The sequence below is a fragment of the Leptodactylus fuscus genome, chromosome 2, assembly GCF_031893055.1.
Source record: "Leptodactylus fuscus isolate aLepFus1 chromosome 2, aLepFus1.hap2, whole genome shotgun sequence".
Classification (NCBI taxonomy): domain Eukaryota; kingdom Metazoa; phylum Chordata; class Amphibia; order Anura; family Leptodactylidae; genus Leptodactylus; species Leptodactylus fuscus.
In genome coordinates this window covers 101769164-101788766 of record NC_134266.1, presented here as the reverse complement: position 1 = coordinate 101788766, position 19603 = coordinate 101769164, and the positions used below count along the sequence as shown (strand labels likewise).

General features: G+C 41.1%; 1 protein-coding gene across 3 annotated transcripts in view; it reads right to left on the bottom strand.

Moving 5' to 3' along the window:
- The window catches only part of PARL (presenilin associated rhomboid like), a 36287-nt gene continuing 16684 nt past the window's right edge, over positions 1-19603 (bottom strand). For all 3 annotated transcript variants that reach the window (XM_075264348.1, XM_075264346.1, XM_075264347.1), the window contains 7 exons: positions 17973-18021; positions 14722-14817; positions 12217-12366; positions 7738-7808; positions 5517-5618; positions 1990-2087; positions 1-180 (listed from right to left, as the gene is read on the bottom strand). In XM_075264348.1, the coding sequence (XP_075120449.1) occupies positions 75-180; positions 1990-2087; positions 5517-5618; positions 7738-7808; positions 12217-12366; positions 14722-14817; positions 17973-18021 (672 nt within the window). In that variant the 3' untranslated portion in view covers positions 1-74. The remainder of the gene's footprint in view (positions 181-1989; positions 2088-5516; positions 5619-7737; positions 7809-12216; positions 12367-14721; positions 14818-17972; positions 18022-19603) is intronic.

Here is a 19603-nt window from a genome sequence, read left to right as displayed (position 1 = left end):
TTAATTTAGGACTGAAGATAGTCCATAAAGTCTCCATTTATTATCAAGAATGTTGCTCTCCATGTACTCAAATATCAGGATCCTCCACTTCTTGGGGGGTTAGTCCGGAACTCATGCCAAATTTTCACTAATGGCTCCCTCTTTTTCCAGATAAGCTCATTGCCATACAAAGCATACCAGCTGAAGGGGAAACAATTAAAACAATATTTTGCTATTAGTCAAACACTTTAAATGGATACAAAATGAAACTATACAGTTCACTGGATGTGTGTTTTGCAACTCTTTGGGCTGATTAAATTAAAGCTTTTATCCAAGAATCTAAGAATTATCAAGGATTTAATAATTGATCTTGGCTAGGTAATTAATAAATTTGAGATTGGTGCTGGGGCTGGTTGTTTTAGCTCGACCAATCAGTTGTTCTCTTTACAGTGTATTAAGCCCAAAGCAGACAGCTCCGTACACTGTGTAGTTGCTGAGCCACAATTTTTACTTTTTAGATAACCCTTTTAGGCTGGCGTATAATTCTCCAGTCCTAATAACTTTTTCTATAAAATAGGGCAAATTTTAATTGTACAGGGATATTATATTTTTTTAATTGTTTGTTTAGTGTTTTATGTCTCTAATATCAGTGTTTGTTCTAGGTTGTTTCTTGTGGGTCCTGTTTGTTATATATTGCCTGGAAGCAGTTGCCTTTGTATTGCCCGTAAAGCCATCTTGACACAACTCGTCAATTTTTCAAGACCCAAGACTATAGACCTATACTTCTATGAAGACTTTCAAGTATATAATTTTTATAAACACCATTTTTTTTTTTTTTTTGTATTTCATAATTATTATATTTATTGTTTGTAACTGATTTCAGCTCCTAAATACAACAGTTTTCTGGCACAAATAATGCAAAATTTGTCAGTTTGCGAAGCCGTGTCCTATCCTAAACCTATCCGCTTATTTTTTAAAAGTAATGTAAATATAAACAGGCCAAAAGGATCAAATTTGAGCTGTCAGACAATGGACATGTGTGTCAGGTTTCTGGAAGGAAGATTTTTCCAATCCAGGAAAAACCTTTCCTTTGGCACCTCACACGGTTTATCCATAATCAATAACTACGTGTAGAAGATGTTGGTTGATTGCTTTTGCAATCTGTATAAGACCTCATGTTAACAGTCATGTGATCGTCAACAGAATGGATTTTGCCAATATACAAGTCTCCTATTGGGATAATTGGAGTCCTATGGCTTTTGACAAAATGTCTTTGTTTGGAATACCACTTTATAGGGGTTGGCCCATAAGAATAATTATCACCTATACATAGATTCAAATGTTGGGATCTCCACTGACCACAGGACTGGGGGTTCCAGAGTCTCCTGTGTCAAAGGAGAAGTAGTGCCCATGTGTGACCACTGCTTCAATTAACTGTTGTGACCTTTGGAGATAGCTGAGTATAGTACTCCTTCAGTACCATCATCAGAAGTCCCACCAGTCAGATCACCAGTAATTATACATTTATCACATATTCTTTACATAGGTTTTAAATGTTTTTAATGAGGGTAACCCTTTTAAGTATTATAGCAGCATTATTAATCTCATTAAGGCCGGATTTACACTTGCGTTTGAGTGCTTGTAGCAGACTCCGCTGCGGAATCAGCTTAAAATCGGATATAAAACCTTATAAATCAGTATTAAACTGGCAGAAACCTGGCGGACCCCATTATACATGTTATCGGTTTTTTAAGTCTCCGGAAACCTGAATGTTAGTGTGAACCTAGTGTTACTGTGCAGTTAGCTAATAATAATTTTCAGTCAATGTGGTTAACATGAAGTGTGCCATTTACAATGAATTTATTAGTGACATAACATTTCATGTTGTTTGCTCCAACAGCACATTATGAAAGGCCAGAAGGATTTCAATGAGTAAATTATTTTATAGAAATAATAAAAAAAAGTGACACTGCAAAAATAATATCATTCAAACAGGAGTAGAAAACTTACATTCCAAAAAGGGCTCCACCAAGATGAGCTGCATGATCAAAAAACTTCCAGGCCAGTACCAAGCCCACAGTATCCAAAGCAAGGATAACCTTGAGAGCCTATGTAGGGCAAACATAATAATGTATGAGACACACATAAAAATACTAAGACCTAGACACTTTTTCTTGTGCGAATAAGGTTAGGTTCACACCTTCACCTGATCTCTGCTCGGAGATTCCATTTGCCATTCCGCTTTTTACAGTGGAAACGAGTCGGAAATCCGGAGAACCCCATTATAGTCTATGGGGTCCACGGATAACTGCTTTTTTTAACCCCTTCCCGACATTCGCCGTAATAGTACGGCGCTGCAGGGAAGGGCTTCCCGCAAACCGCCGTACTATTACTGCGGATGCATGGTGCGCACACAGAAACTGTGTGCGCACCATGCACAGCGGGTGTCAGCCGGAATACACGGCTGACAATGCCCCGTAACACCCGCGGTTGGAACCGGGTCCGATCGCGGGTGTTAACCCCTGAGATGCCGGTGATCAACATGACCACCGGCACCTCCGGGGTTACAATGTCATATGGTGCCGATCGGCACCCCCCCCGCGCCGGTTTCGGGGGGTGCCGGTGTTCGTAGGGGGTAGCCCCGGGTCTGATCAGTGACCCCGGGTCTGCCCCTTCACTTACCCCGTCCTCACGCCTGGCTGATCCTGCCGTAAATGAAGCTGTCAGCCTGTGCGTCTACACAGGCTGACAGCTTCCTATACACTGCAATACACGTGTAACACGTGTATTGCAGCGTATGTGTAGTGAAGCAGTGATCAGCCGATCACTGCTTCAATCCCCCATGGGGACAGAAAAAAAAAGTGAAAAAAAAGTCAAAATAAAAAAGTTTAAATAAGTTTAAAATAAATTATAAATAAATAAAGCCCCAAAAATCTCTTTTTCCCCATATAAAATGTTTTATTATGTAAAATAAAGAAAAATAGAAAAAAACATTACATATTTGGTATCGCCGCGTCCGTAATAACCTGAACAATAAAATTAAAACATTATTTAACACGAAATAATGATTATTCACCACCTTTCCCTTACAAAATGTTCAATAAAAAGTAATCAAATGGTCAGATGAAAACCAAAATGGTACCAATAAAAAGAAGAGGTCTTCCCGCAAAAAATAAGCCCTCAACCAGCTCTGTCTAGCGAAAAATAAAAACGTTATGCCTTTCAGAAGATGGCAATGCAAAAACAATAGATTTTTTTCCCTGAATTGAATTCTATTCTGCACAAATAGCAACGCATTAAAAAATCATATAAATGAGGTATCGCCGTAACCGTACTGACCCGCAGAATAAAGGTAACATGTTACTTATGCTGTACGCTGCACGGGAAAAAAAAAAAATGCTAAAAAGCAATGCCAGAATTGATGTTTCCTTTTACATCCCACCCAGAAAGAGTTAATAAAATGTAGTCAATAAGTTACAGGCCCCAAAATGGTGGCATTGAAAAGTACATCTAATACCGCAAACACCAAGCCCTCATATGGCCACATTGCCAGAAAATAAAAATAAAAATCTACCTTGTACAATGTGAAGATAAAAACCCCAAAAGTCGCCAAATCATTAGGACATAAGTGGCTGCGACTAGAAGGAAATGTGTAAGCGGTGCGAGCGTTTTCAGGGGGCACCCCATATTTAAAGCTTATGAGAGATAATACAGCAGCGCTGATCCCCCAGAATGCCCCTCTTCCCCGTCCGTGTCATAGGAGCTAGTGGGAAAATAGAATGGGATTTGGTGTGCCCAATTTACTCCGCACAGCTTACACATTCACTTCGGGGTTACTAATGCTCACTACATCACTTGATAAATTCTTTGAGGGGTGCGGTTTTCAAAATGGGGTCACTTTCTAGAGGTTTCCACTGTTTTGACTCCTCAAGGGCTTTGTAAATGCGACATGGTTCCTGAAACTGATCACAGCCAGATCTGCCCTCTAAAAGCTCTTTGGCGCGCCTTCCCTCCTGCGTCTGGCTGTGCCTTCATATATTAGTTTACACCCACAAGTGGGGTACTATGGTAGTCGGGAGAACTTGCCTAACAAATTGTGGGATGCGTTTTCTCCTTTAACCCCTTGTGAATGTGCAAATTCTAGGGCTAAACGAAAATATTAGTAAAATAAATTCAAATTTGAAAATTTCACCTCCATTTTGTATTAATTCCTGTTAAGCACTTATAGGGTTAAATTACTAGGTATATGTTGTTTTGGCTTATTTAAGGGGTGCAGTTTTGAAAATGGGGTGATTTATGGGGGGCTTTAATACAAGGGTCTTTCAAAACGCTTTCATAACTGGATTAGGCCCTTTAAAAAATGGGTTTTGGAAATTTCTTGAAAATTTTGAATATTGTTGTTTCACTTGTAAATCTTATAATGTCCGTAAAAATTAAAAGGGTGACTAAAGTTTGATGCCGACATAAAGCAGAGATCTGGGACATGAGATTTATGATATAATTTTGGCGGTCTGACTATCTGTATGTAATGTACATCATTTCAAACTTTATAAAATGCATATTTTTCAAAATTTCCACCAAATTTCCAATTTTTTTTATAATTAAACACAAAACATATCAACCAAAATTTACCACTAACATGAAGTACAATGTGTTACGAAAAAACAATCTTAAAATCACTTTGGTAAGTTAAAGCGTTCCAAAGTTATTGCCACATAAAGTGACACATGTCAGTTTTGAAAAATCGAGCTTGGTCAGGAAGTGAAAAAGTGCCATCGGCGGGAAGGGGTTAAGCAGATTATATTTCCGAAAGCAGGTGTGATCAGTTAAAAAAACCGGACCCATTAATATCAGATAGCATCAGTTGGTGTCAGCTAGCAGTTAGTGTCTGTTTTTTTTTTTTTAATACTGTCCATTTTTTTGCAGTTTATGCTTTCTGAGCATGCGCAGAAAATAAATGAACACAAAATAACGGGCAGTAACTGATTGCTATCAGTTACTGTCTGTTATATGTCCGTTGCCTATAGACCTCAATGTCAAAAAAATAATGGACACTTGCTGTCCGTTTTTTCAAGTTTTTTGAAAGTCCTGCATGTAGGATTTTTTTGTCCGCTTGAAAAAACGGACATGGTTGTAAACGGACACTAAAGTACACAAACAGACACTAAATTACACAAGATAAAATCCCATTGAAATGAATGGAAATTGCAAACGGACCAGCTAATGTCCATTGCTAAAATCTTGTACAGACAATAGCCACGGACACTGCTGAGCGGACACCAATAGTAGTGTGAACGCCCCCTTAGAAATTAGCTTTGTTATTATACGGAAACGGAGGATAAAACTTTACAGAACTAGACATCTTTTTCAATCAATGAAAAATCTGTGTTTATTGGATCTATTCTATATTTGCAACCCCATGGCATGGCAGAAAAACCCAAAACAAGTTTGCTGTATGTGTCCTGGGAAAAAAAACAAACATATGGTAACAGTATGTCATTAGAAACAAACGGAGTAATTTTTGTTTTCATACATACATTTCCTGCTGTAAATGTAAACATGGGTAGAAAAATGATAGCGAGTTTGGCTTCAGGTATCTTGGTACACACCACAGCAAGGACTGTCATGATTGCTCCAGACTAAGACAGAAAGAAATTTATAAAAGTACAAGCATATTTAGAAAACATGTAATTGAAATTTAACCTTTTTGTTATTAAATCTATAACAACTATTTTGATCTTAGGTTCCATTCACACAGCGGAAACCTTTTCCACCGTGTGAGTTCTCTGCGTAGCTAGCCACAACATGATGCCGATGCAGTGCATCAGCATTCCATCAGTGCATCCCGTTCCTGATTAGGCCTGAATGAATGGGCTTAATCAGGAGGGATCTCGAGCTGGGGCTGACTCAGCCATGCAATCCCGGGGAAGATAGGGCATGTCGCTTCTTTTTCCCACTTGCTGAAAAAAAAATTGCTAGCGGGAAAAAAAGTGAGGGACTCCCATTGAAATGAATGGGAGTAATTTTTGCAGGTGGATTTTGAGGCGGATTCTGCGGCAAAATCCACCTGCAAAAAACTCAGTGTAAACATACTCTTAATGATCACATTATAAAACCCATATAATACTACGAAAATTAAGAACCTGGTCTAAGAAATTATCCGTCTATCTTGTCTAGATAGTTTTATATAAAATTCCAGCAGAGCATTGTAAGAAACTCATTGATGGTTACCGGAAGTGGTTGTTCGCAGTTATTTTGTCTAAAGGTTGTGCTACCAAGTATTAGGCTGAGGGTGCCAATACTTTTGTCCGGCCCATTTTTGGAGTTTTGTGTAAAATGATCAATGATTTGACTTTTTTTTCATTCTCTTTTGTGATTATTCATTGCAAGCAAAATAAATGAAGATATTAATACCAAAGAGTTTGTGCTTGCAATCATTTTCTGGAAGAACATGAGTATTATCTGACAGAAATGCAGGGGTGCCAATACTTTTGGCCACCACTGTACATATCTTCTTTTGGGAGAAGAGGTAGGGAAAGTGCTGTCTCTTTGAACAGTGGTTTGAGGGCACAATTTTCCCAGTGAGGTGACAGCCACAGGAAAAGTCATGACCAGTAAAACACTAGAACAATAAAGCAAGTACTGCCATTGTAAATTTTCATCAGAAATACAATTTCCTGTCCCTTCCATTGCTGTAAAAATATTGTTGCTTTCACAACATTAAAGAAGACATGCAAAGCAAACTTCTTTTACATCACTGTACTCTCCACCTGATTTTTTTTATTTTTTTTTTTATACTTTGCAGTTATTTTATGCAAAACAAAGCAGAGTCCTCAAAACTGTCTAAGGCTGGATTCACACCAGCACTCAGTTTCCATGGGAGGATTCTACCCCCCATTCTGCTTGAAAAATGCGGAGAAATAAAGTCCTGCAAGCAGATGTTTTCTCTCCACATTTTTCCACAGGAAACCTAGTGGACCCCACTACGGTATATGCAATCCACGGGTCTCCACAGGTAAACACTTTTCAAGCAGATTGGGTTTGGATTTCAGGTGCCCAAGTGCCTGCCCGAAGAACGGACACAGGAGTGCAGGTGTGAACCTTGTGTATAGGAAAAATTGTAATTTCCTCATACATCCATAGTTCAGATATTTTACTAGGGCAGTTTAAGAAATTAAAGCTTAGCTGTAACTGGTTAAAAAGACAGTTTTTCTCCTAGACTGTTTTGATAATAATGTCCTCCTGTATTAACTTCCTGTAGCGTAGTCTACTCTATGCTTGGAATTTTAGTTTTCAAAGTTTCTCAAACTCTATGCTTTACTATCAATTCCTTAATGTAATGTATCAGTACAGCCTCACATGGGCTAGAGTACTAAAGTAGAGTGCAGTGTTATTATTGACCTCTTTATATTCTCCTAAATAAGTTGAGAAATATATAGCCAAGGAGGCAGAATTTTGTCTAATCATCATCAATAGCTGTGATAGCAATTTCAGTCATCACTGTGGGAAATATGTATGTCCATCATTTCATCATACGTAAAGCTTTGTTGTTTGTACAAATTGCATATATATCTTCATAGACTCAAGTAAAACGTTGGAGATGGATTCAGACTGCTGATAATGCAACCATACCAGAGTGATATGAGATGCAAGCATCAAAAAGAAGTGAGAGACTGACTCCCATAATGGACCAGAAGGTGAAACTAGATTTGGGTGGAATGTCCGAGAAATTGTGTAGTAAAATGTAAAAATACCTACAGCACCAAGGGATGGGCTAAAGCGTCCAGTGGCTGCTTTGCACACATAGCTTGCAAATGTAGATACAACTCCTACAAAATATAAAAAAAAAGAAATGTAATTCTGCATTTCCATTGATTTACACTATCAATAAATTGAAAGTCTTCCATTTTCATATTAAAGGGAACCTCTCAGGTTTTCTTTTACCATAAATTAGCCCAAACATGTACAGGAGAAAGTAATTACCGTATTTTTCGGACTATAAGACGCACCTAGGTTTTAAAGGAGGAAAATAGGGAAAAAAAATTTTGAAGCAAAAAATGGTAAAATATTTAATATATGGGAGTTGTAGTTTTGCAACAGCTGCAAGGCCACATTGACAGGTGACCCTGCAGCTGTACGGGGATGCATAGAGTGTTTTTTTTTTTTTTTGCGGGGCCAGAAGTACTTTTTAGTTATACCATTTTGGGGAATATCTATTGCTTAGATCACCTTGTATTGAAAAAAACCCCGGTGGTTTATGATATATGATTTTCTACTTTTATATATATATTCTAGGGACAGGAGGTGATTTATAACTTTTATTTATTTCATATTTTTATTATATATTTTTAAAGCTTTTTTTTTTTTTTTTTTTTACTATTTTATTCCCCCCCGGGGGCTTGAACCTGCGGTCACTTGATTGCAAGTCCCATAGACGGCAATACAACTGTATTGCCGTCTATGGGACATTCTGTATATTAGTATTACGGCTAGTCATAGACCCAGCCGCAATACTAATATAGCAGTGACAGGCCGGGGAGCCTCATTAGGCTCCCAGCTCTCACCCGAACAGGTCGGCTCCTGCGATATCGCCGCGCAGGAGCCGGCCTGCAACCTCACAGGTACGGGGGGAGAAGGGGCCACCGATACTGACCCGGCATCCGCTGTACTAGAGAGGCGGATGCCGGCGAGGGATAGACGCGGGCACAGGTGCCGGGGCCTGAGACATCGCTGCGCTCCTCTGCCCTGCATGAAGCCAGCGGCAGGGGGACGGAGGAGCGGAATAGCATCGCCGCCGCTGCTGCTGCTGGCTTCATGCAGGGCAGAGGAGCTCAGCGATGTCTCAGGGCGTCTATCCCTCGCCCGCATCCACCTCTCTATTACAGCGGATGCCAGGCGCCACATTCTGACTATAAGACGCACCCTTCTTTTCCCCCCAAATTTGGGGGAAAAAAAGTGCGTCTTATAGTCTGAAAAATACGGTACCTTCCCTTTGGTGTTCCTCTGTAATTTTTCTGTTGCAGCAAAGTGAAATTATAAATGCTTGAAAGCATAGTCATAGGCAAATAAACCTAAGTGTTCATATTGGGTGGGGATAGCTTTAGCCTAGTCACTATGTCCACTTTCTAATCACGTCTTCTGGGGGAATATGGGGGGAGGGGTCAGGCAGTGAGAGAGACAGATGTCAAGGTTCCCTTTAACTAGCAGGGTTTGGGGACACTCGTTCACATCAGGGAGAGTGTGTGCCTACATAGGCAGTACGGAGACTTACAAGTCATTCCTGCTCCGCTAGGGATTCTGGGTAAACAATATGCAAATCTATTCTCCTGGATGAAATTAGGAGAACAGAGTGCACTCTGTACACCACCCTATAGAGGGCAGCATCCTTAACATCATGGACGACTCAGTTATAAAGTCTTTTAATCATGATGTGGATTTAATTGCCAAATCAGTATTTCTGTCCCAAAAGGAACAGATTCCCAGCTATGGACAGCGCTGTTTCAGCCTATTGGGCCATCCTCAGCATAGCGTAGGGATACTGATTTGGCAGAGTGAGAGACTATAGACCACGGTTTGGGGACACTCGTCCACATCAGGGAGAGTGTGTGCCACTATGTAGGCCGCATAATCCACGTCATAATCCGCCCCCTCACAATGGTAGTCTATGTAGACCGCCAGGCTTCTTTTTTCCGTGAGTGGCAAAAAGAAGCGGACTGCCCGTTGCCCGTGCAAATGCACATACAGCTGAAAGCTGTCAGTGTAGGCCTCAGATCGTGTGACTGCGGCCTACACTGACTGCAGAGTTTGACCTCTGCCCCGACGCAGGCGCGTTGACGTGAGTCATCAGCACCCGCAGTCAAAAGGGAGTGGATGCTGGCGGGTTCTCATGGGTACGTAAGTAAGACTGTGTGAATGTGTGTGAATGCCATACTGACGAGCATATAATAGTGGGGGATGCGTACTGAGGAGAATATAATACTGGGGGGCATACTAAAGAGCATATAATAATGGGGGATACATACAGAAGAACATATAACACGGGGAGGATGTGTATTGTGAAGCATATAATACTGTGTGTGTTGGGGGGGTACAGAGGAGCATATTATACTGGGGGAGCGTATGGAGTAGCATATAATACTGAGGGGGGGCGTATTGATAAGCATATAATACTGTGTGTGGGTGCCACTGTAGAGCATATAATCCTGTGGGGGGGCTACTATGGAGTGTATAATACTGTGTGAGGCCTACTGTGGAGCATATAATACTGTCTGGGGTCCCCTCAGTATTTATATCAAGCAGGATTTTTCTCTCCACATTTTTCAGGAGTAAACCAGGCAGACCTCATTACAATATGTAAAGACCGCACATGTACAATATGAGTCTAAAGCTGGGAGTGGTACCACATCTGTGGAAAACATCTTGCGTGGTACCAGTCCCAAAGAAAACCAACCTGATGGACTTGAATGGCTACCGACCTGAAGCACTGACATCCCACCTGATGAAGGTCCTAGAAAGACTGGTCCTGATACATCTACGCCCACTAGTGTGTTCTGCTCTGAACCCCCTCCAGTTTGCCTATCGGCCAGCCATTGGGGTGGATGATGCCATCATCCACCTTCTTCACAGAGCTCTCTCTCACCTGGAGAAACCCGGGAACACTGAGAATAATGTTCTTTGATTTCACCAGTGCGTTCAACACCATTCAACCAGGGATACTGAGGGAAAAGCTGAACTGTGTTGGAGTAGACCATCACCTGTCCAACCGGATACTAGACTACCTCATAAACCGACCTCAGTATATGAGAGCCCGGGACTGTGTCTGATACTGTGATCTGTAATACGGGGCACCACAAGGTGCAGTTCTTGCCTTATGTCTCTTCACTGTACACTGATGACTTTAGGCACAACTCATCCAGCTGTTACTTACAGAAGTACTCCGATGACTCTGCAATAGTAGGCCTCAACACTGATGGTGATGATAGGGAATACAGAGACTTAAACCGGGATTTTGTAGAATGGTGCCAGCGGAACCACCTCAGGATTACTGCTGGGAAGACCAAGGAGATGGTGGTGGATTTTAGTAAATGGAGAAGTGCTCCGATCCCAATGGGGATCCAAGAGTCATGCATTGAGGTAGTCAAGAACTATAAGTATCTGGGTGTGCTCCTCAATAATAAACTGGACAGGGCTGATCACCTGGAGGCACAGCACAGAAAGGGTCACAGCAGGCTCTACCTGCTCAGGAGAATGAGGGCCTTTGGAGTCCAGGGGCCACTTCTTAAGGCCTTTATAAACTCTGTGATTGCTTCAGCCATCATTTTCAGTGTGGCTTGCTAGAGGAGCAGTATATCAACCAGGGACAAAAATACACTTAACAGGTTGATCAGAAGGGCCAGTTCTGTCCTGGGTAACCCCCTGGACCCAGCACAGGTGGTGGGTAACAGAAGGATACTGCCCGTGGTGAGCTCCATGTGGGAGAATAAATCCCACCCCATGTATGAGACCTTGACGGCACTTGGCAATACTGTAAGTGACCGACTGCTTCATCCTAAGTGTAAGAAGGAGCGCTATTGGAGGTCCTTCTTCCCAACCGCTGTCAGGCTACATAATCTACATCAAACCAAGTGAAGATCACTCCACACAGAGAACTAAATGATCCTGAAGTCTTCTTTATTTCTTTTCTTCCTAGCTGCTATGGATTCCTAGTATTTTTCTCAGCTTATGTGTGTCTCCTTCTGTAATATATTACTGTTTATTATCCTGTATCTGTATTTACCATGCTGCTATAACACACTGAAACACTTACCTTATCTTATTATAGTCTATCGGGTTCACAGTTTTCTGTTGGTAACCGCTTTTTAAACGGATTGGGCTTTCGTATTTCAGGTCCCCAAGTGGACACGAAGAACAGAAGCCCAAGCGCAGGTGTGAGCCTAGCATAAGGCTTAATGGGTTAGATGTCCATTTTAAGTCAATATCTTGGATATGAGTTTTCCTTGCAGTGCCCTTGTATACCAGGCGATTTATTTTTATGTCGTACAATTGACAAATGTTGATATTGCCATTCATGGTCTGAGTAAGTTATATCCTCCAATTATCACAAAAAGAAAAGTATATTCCCCTGCAAGAAACCTGTAGGAGTTCTGTCTGCTTTTTGATTCTATATAATTGTAAAATGATTTTGGTTGCATGTCCGATGTTAACACATGTTTAATATATAATACCCTTTAAGCTTACCTGCTGACATGTAAAGTGCAAAAAACTGCTCTTGGCCCAGAATAGAGACAATACTGGATGAAAATGTCCATAGCACATACATATTTGCAGCCATATGGAAGAAAGAGAAATGACTAAATGTGGAAAGAATCATCGGAAGGCACACATTATCTGTAAAGAAAGAAAAAAAAAAGTGAAAAAAGATGCTTATTAAACCCCTTAAAGACACGAACGAAAACTGCCATAAGGACACAGCCCCGTTTGTCAAAACTGGCAAGTGTCACTTTATGTGGCAATCATTTTGAAATGCTTTAACTTACCCAAGTGATTTTGAGATTTGTTTTTCGTGACACATTACACTTCATGTTAGTGGTAAACATTGATCAATATATGTTTCACTAATTCTGGCAATGTTCTGCTTTTCAGTCATACCACCCAAATGTGTTAAAAATTATTTCATATCATATCTCTGTTTTATTTCGGATATTAGAAGGCTTAGAAAGTCTAACAGTGATGATCCAAATTTCAAGAAAATGTCCCAAACTCATTTGTTAAGGATGAATTTAGTTCTGAAGGAGATTTTAACCCCGACATCAGCTTTACTATAGTGCTGTTATAGATATCTGGTATCTGCTGCACTCTGCACTCTGATCGTGGGTATTGCACTGGCCTTCCAAAGTAACCCCCCCCCCATTGGCCTCATAATTTTATTGGTGTGGGAGCCATTCTGTTACTATGACATCCGTGAGTTTTATGAAAGCTTCCAGGTCTATCATAGGAGCCTTCATAGCGAAGTCCCACAGTGAGTTGAGAGAGGTGTATTATAGTCTATAGGACATGCAATCAAAATGATTGCAGGTTCAAGTCCCATAAGACGGCTAATAAAATAGTTATAGAAAAAAAATGTAAGGTTTTTTTTATATGAAAAAAATAAAAGAATAAATTCAAATCACACACCCCCCTTCCCATATAAAACAAAAAAAATTACTGTAAAACACCTGTTCTACAAACTTCTAAAAATATTTTTCGCACACTGTGAAAGCTGTACTGAGGGGACATTGCCCAGGTCTGACATAATAATAAACAGTAACTAGAAAAAAGGCAAGGACCTTGAACAATGCTGTAGCTACTGTCCAATTTTAATATTGTGGACACCAAACTCTTCTTGAAGATAATGGCTTCACAGTAGATTGCCTATGTATGGAAAAATAATACATTATGACGAGAAGGGTTTTGCGCTGGGACGGGGGTCCAGGGATAATATCATAATGGCAATATATATAATTCTTTATGAATGAACACAAAATTATAATTGTTAATTTCACAAATATTTGAGGTTGGTGATGTATTTTAACATGTTTGGAAATGTTTAGTAACATTTTACATTCCTCTGATAGATAAACCACGTAAAAAAAAAAAAAAAAGAAAAATAATTCTATTTACCGTATTTTTCGGACTATAAGACGGAAATACAAAAAAAATAATTTTGGGGAAAAAGAAGGGTGCGTCTTATAGTCTGAAGGTGGCGCCTGGCATCCGCTGTAATAGAGAGGCGGAAGCCGGCAAGTGATAGACGCCATTACAGGTGCCGGGGCCTGAGACATCGCTGCGCTCCTCTGCCCTGCATGAAGCCAGCAGCGGCAGGGGCTCCTCCGTGCCCCCGCCGCTGGCTTCATGCAGGGCAGAGGATCGTAGCGATGTCTCAGGCCCCGGCGTCTATCCCTCCCCGGCATCCGCCTCTCTAGTACAGCGGATGCCGGGTCAGTATTGGTGGCCTCTTCTCCCCCGGGGCCGGTCCCCACCGGCCCCGTACCTGTAAAGTTGCAGGCCGGCTCCTGCGCGGCGATATCGCAGGAGCCGACCTGTTCGGGTGACAGCCGGGAGCCTAATGAGGCTCCCAGGCCTGTCACTGCTATATATTAGTATTGCGGCTGGGTCTATGACCAGCCGCCGTAATACTAATATACAGAATGTCCCATAGACGGCAATACAGTTGTATTGCCGTCTATGGGACTTGCGATCAAGTGACCGCAGGTTCAAGCCCCCGGGGGGGAATAAAATAGTAAAAAAAAAAAAAAAAAAAAAAAAAAAGCTTTAAAAATATGAAATAAATAAAAGTTCTAAATCACCTCCTGTTTTTTTTTCAATACAAGGTGATCTAAGCAATAGATATCCCCCAAAATGGTATAACTAAAAAGTACAGCTGGCCCCGCAAAAAAAAACACTCTATGCGTCCCCGTACAGCTGCAGGGTCACCTGTCAATGTGGCCTTGCAGCTGTTGCAAAACTACAACTCCCATATATTAGATATTTTACCAGTTTTTGCTTCAAAATTTTTTTGCCCTATTTTCCTCCTCTAAAACCTAGGTGCGTCTTATAGTCCAGTGCGTCTTATAGTCCGAAAAATACGGTACTCAAAAATGAAGTCAGACACAACATATCTCTTATTATGATCAATACCAAGTAAACACAAAAAAAATAAACAAATAAATAAAAATTTTATCAGAGGGGAAGAAGGACACTTACGAGATGCAGGGTTGGAAGTAAAGTATCGGACCATTATGCGCTGGAGGTTGGGTACTCTCCAAAGGCAGAATACAAGAACATTAGCTGCAATTATGCCTGTGGAAAGATTGTCAAGAGTAATTGTAAAAGAAAATATTTTAATTTTATTTTTTACATTAAGGTGTGTGGATAGAATAAAAGTGCCAGATCTTGGAGGAAGCTGGTGCCTCTTCCTTGTATCCATTCACAGCTATTGCCCCAACTGTCACACAGAAGTAAATAGTCCCTTAGTGATCTGATAAGTATAATTATGGGAACAATCCCCTTTAAGGAATTCTGTTCGCTTTTTTTTTTATGTAGATTGTGAGCCCCATATAGGGATCACAATGTACATTTTTTTTTTCTATCAGTATGTCTTTGTAGAATGAGAGGAAATCTACACAAGCTCCTTGCAGATGTTGCTCCTGGTGGGATTCGAACCCAGGACTCCAGCGGTGCAGGGCTGCAGTGCTAACCACTGAGTCACCATGTTGCCCCCTTCTAATTACTTTTTTCAACAACTGATCTCTAATTAACACTGCTTCTCTCTCACTGCCTGTAGCAGCCCTGGCAGATATGTAGTCAATTGGGAGGGAGCCATGTTGGACAGAATGAGAAAGAAGCAGTGCTAACAGCATTTGATCAGCAAGAATAGCTGAATAATGTTAGATTAGAAGTAAAAACGAAAAAACCCAAAACCAACAAATAAACATCCACGGCATGGAGAGGTGGATTAGAGAAACTGCATCTGCATGTAATACTAACTGTAATATGCCTGAATAGAACATGCTATATAGAAGTGAATACAGCCTTTCCCTAGCAACACAGAGTTAGTAAGAATGTGTCACAAAAGTAATTTATTTTTACATTTTTTATTTTTTTACATGTTTGGTATTTTTTTTCACAAGGACGGAAATATTAAAATTTAAATAATATTTAGTTTCTCAATTTTGGCCACCATGGGGAGTACATCCCATAATTGCAGCAAGGTGAGCCAGGTAAAAGAACTAGTGACCGAACTCAACACACTTCCTATTTTCTGGTTATGTGTAAGGCCACCTGCACACAATTCTGCAGTCTATTAAGGTCTATAGTTCAGTAAAAATGGCAAGGATGACTCACTGATGTATCTGTGTGTCACCTCTGGTTTTTACTGAACCATACAATCAAATGAATTGACGGACCCGCAATAATGAGTAGGTATAGGTCTATAACTTGCAGCTCTTCAATATGGCCCATTGAAATGCATGTGCCCATACTTTTGATTCCCAATTGCGGGTGAAAGTACGTTTGTGTGCCTGAGGCCTAAGGGGGGTATCTATTATTTGCTTAACCCCTCAAGGACCAGGCCATGTTTTGGTTTCGCATTTTCGTTTTTCCCTCCTCACATTTCAAGAGCCATAACTTTTTCATTTTTCAGTTCACAGAGTCACATGATGGCTTATTATTTGCGGGACAAATTGTACTTTGTAATGGCACCATTCAATATGCTGTGCAATGTACTGGGAAGCTGGAAAAAAATTCAGAATGAGGTGCAATTGGAGAAAAAATGCATTTGCGCCATTTTCTTATGGGTTTAATTTTTACAGCGTTCACTGTTTGGTACAAATGACATGTTACCTGTGTTCTACGTGTCAGTACGAACGCGGTGATACCAAATTTATATAGTATTTGAAATGTTTTGATACTTTTAAAAAAATGATAAACTTTGCAAAATAAAAAAAAAAAATTGTGTCATCATGTTCTAACACCTGTAACTTTTTCATATTTCCATGTATGGAGCTGGTTGTTGTGTCTTTTTATGCGGGACAAGATGTCGTTTCTATTGATACCATTTGGGGAAAGATCTGATGCTTTGATCACTTTTTATTCAATTTTTTATAGGAGGCAAAGTGTTGAAAAAAACGCTTTTTGGCGGTTTTTATTTTTTTTGCCGCTACGCCGTTCGCAGTACGGGATAAATGTTTTAATACTCTAATAGTTCGGGCATTTTGGAGCGCGGGGATACCTAATATGTTTATGTTTAATGTTCTTTAATTACTTTTATAGCTAATCTAGGGAAAGGGGGGTGATTTGAACTTTTATATTTTTTTTATTTTTTTAATACTTTTAAAAACTTTTTTTTTTCTTCTGTTACATTTATGATCAGACCCCTTAGGTACCTTGAAACCTAGGGGGTCTGATCGCTCATACTATTCACTGCAATACTACAGTATTGCAGTGAATAGGAAAATCGCAGCACTTCTATTAGACGATGCCTCTGGCATCGTCTAATAGATCTCGTGCAGAGACAAGCCTGGAAGCCTTCAATAGGCTTCCGGCTGTCATAGCAACCGATCACCGCCCTCATGTGACGTTCAGGAGGGCGGCGATCGGGGAAACATGGCGGCGCCCGTGCCGCCGGCGCCGTTTACACACTGCGGTCACGTTTGACCGCAGTGTGTAAAGGGTTAACAGCAGCGATCGGCTCGGGCACCGACCGCTGCTGTTAGTGGCAGGTCCTGGCTGTATGATACAGCCGGCATCTGCCGTGTATGGAGCGAGCTCAGCGTGTGAGCTCGCTCCATACATCCCCATGCGACCCACGACGTACAGTTACGTCAAGGGTCGCTAAGGGGTTAAAGAGCAGCAGTATTTTATTAGACACTGTACAGTGGAATGAGGAGAGACCATGACAGCAAAGCTACAGTAAAGAATTTGTGTGTTGCTGTGGAACCTGGAATTGGCTGGCAGGAGCACTAACTGACTATAAGTGTACTGCAGTGGCTTTTCCCTCTGGCAGATTATATTATTGTTGACAGGTAGCAGAGGTACATGATGGAGTGGTTGCTGAGTATACTAAGCCTATGTGTATTGAGTGGAGGGAACGACTGCTGAGTGTAATGAGATTATGTTTATTGGGGGAAAGTGAAAAGATTGCTCTGGGGAACATACAGAGCTGCTGTTCAAAGAGCTAACATTTTGACAATCACTTGCCCCAGTAAAAATGTATGATTCTCCTAATAAAATATATAAGAAAAAGCTTCTAACCAACCTCCTCTCACGCACACAATATTAAAAGGATCATCCATTTTCTAATATTTATAGTTTATCCTTAGAATAGGTCATCAATATTAGATATGCAAGGGTCCGAAAGCAGAAAATCCCACTAATCTGCTGTTTGGGGATAGCACAGCTGCCCCACTGAAGTGACAGTTACTCATTAATAACATGTAAACAGCAGTATTACTTGCCAGACACAGTCTTCTGTCCATCACTCAGACCGTTCCACCACTCATTCACCTACAAACCAAGACAAAAAAAAAAAAAAAAAAATAGATATATTATACAAATATATATAGTATATCTTCATCATGTACAACCTAGAGAAGGGAGAGGATGCGGATGAAAGGAAGAGTTAAACAGGAATTCTCTTAAGGATTTTATATAACCATCTTAGTGGTCGGCCTTTTTGCCTTGCTTAGTTGCCAAAGGATACGATTAGGAATGAAGGAACTGTCTATGGTCTGCCACTTGTCAGAGACACAGCCAAGATTTTCTTATTGTGACTGGGTTATAAGATAAGCACACTGCACGCAAAAGTGGATAACCTGGCCCCAATAAGGGAATCATAGCCAGAAAACTAATGAAAAATAAGTGACACACCAAAGTAAAATATACGTGTAAAACTGACAGTTTCATCTGTTTTTAATGTCAATGTTTTCTCCGATGCGTGCAGGTAGCCTTAAAAGACACGCACTACCAAAATTGTATCTAAATCACTTATTTATTGCAGTGTAGAGTCTGAGTAGAGGCTTATACTCGAGTATATACAGTACCTCATTGGTCTTTGGCTGCTATGGGCATAAAAGGAGAGAAATTCACAGTGTAATCATGATCCTCCCCTGACCTCAACCCTATTGAGAATCTCTGGAGTATCCAGAACCAAAAGATCTAAGAGTGTGAGAGGGAATTCACATCAAAACAGAAAATGTTAAAATTAGGAGTCATTGAGGAGTCCAAAAGTGAATGGGCCAGTCCCATTGTTCTAGTACCCAAACCGGATGGGACATTGCGTTTCTGCAATGACTACAGGAAACTAAATGAGGTGTCTAGGTTTGATGCCTACCCCATGCCTCGGGTGGACGAACTTATTGAAAGACTGGGAGGGGCCCGGTACTTTTCTACGCTTGATCTCACTAAGGGATATTGGCAGGTACCCCTGACAAATAGCGCCAAAGAAAAGACTGCCTTTATCACCCCTGAGGTACATTTTCACTATGTCATGTTACCGTTCGGGCTCCATGGGGCCCCAGCCACGTTCCAACGGCTAATGGACATTGTGTTGAAACCTTATGGAAAATATGCCTCAGCGTATCTGGATGACATCATCATTTTCAGTAATGACTGGGAGAGTTTGGGGATGGAGGAGACACGCTATTTGGGGTATGTTATCGGCCGTGGCATAATCAAACCCCAGGTCAACAAGGTCGACGCTATCCGGGAATGGCCTCGACCTCTGAGCACCAAACAAGTTTGGTCATTCCTGGGCATTGTTGGGTATTACAGGCGGTTTATACCCAACTTTGCCACGGTATCTGCTCCCGACTGACCTTCTAAAGCAGACCTGGGCAAAGCACGGCCCCCGGGCCATATCCGGCCCTCTGACTGATTCAGATCGGCCCACATAGCTTGACTAGGGAGGCGTGTCTAGGGGGGCGTGTCTAGGGAGGCGTGTTTTAGTGCCGGCAGGACAGTGCAAGAAGATGGAGACGTGGTGTGTGTCATAAGGTACTGAGAGGGGAATGTGAGATGCAGGGTGGAGTGTGTGTGTGTCTCTATATGTGTCTGTCTGTCTGTCTGCAACTTAGGCGCAGAGATGTAA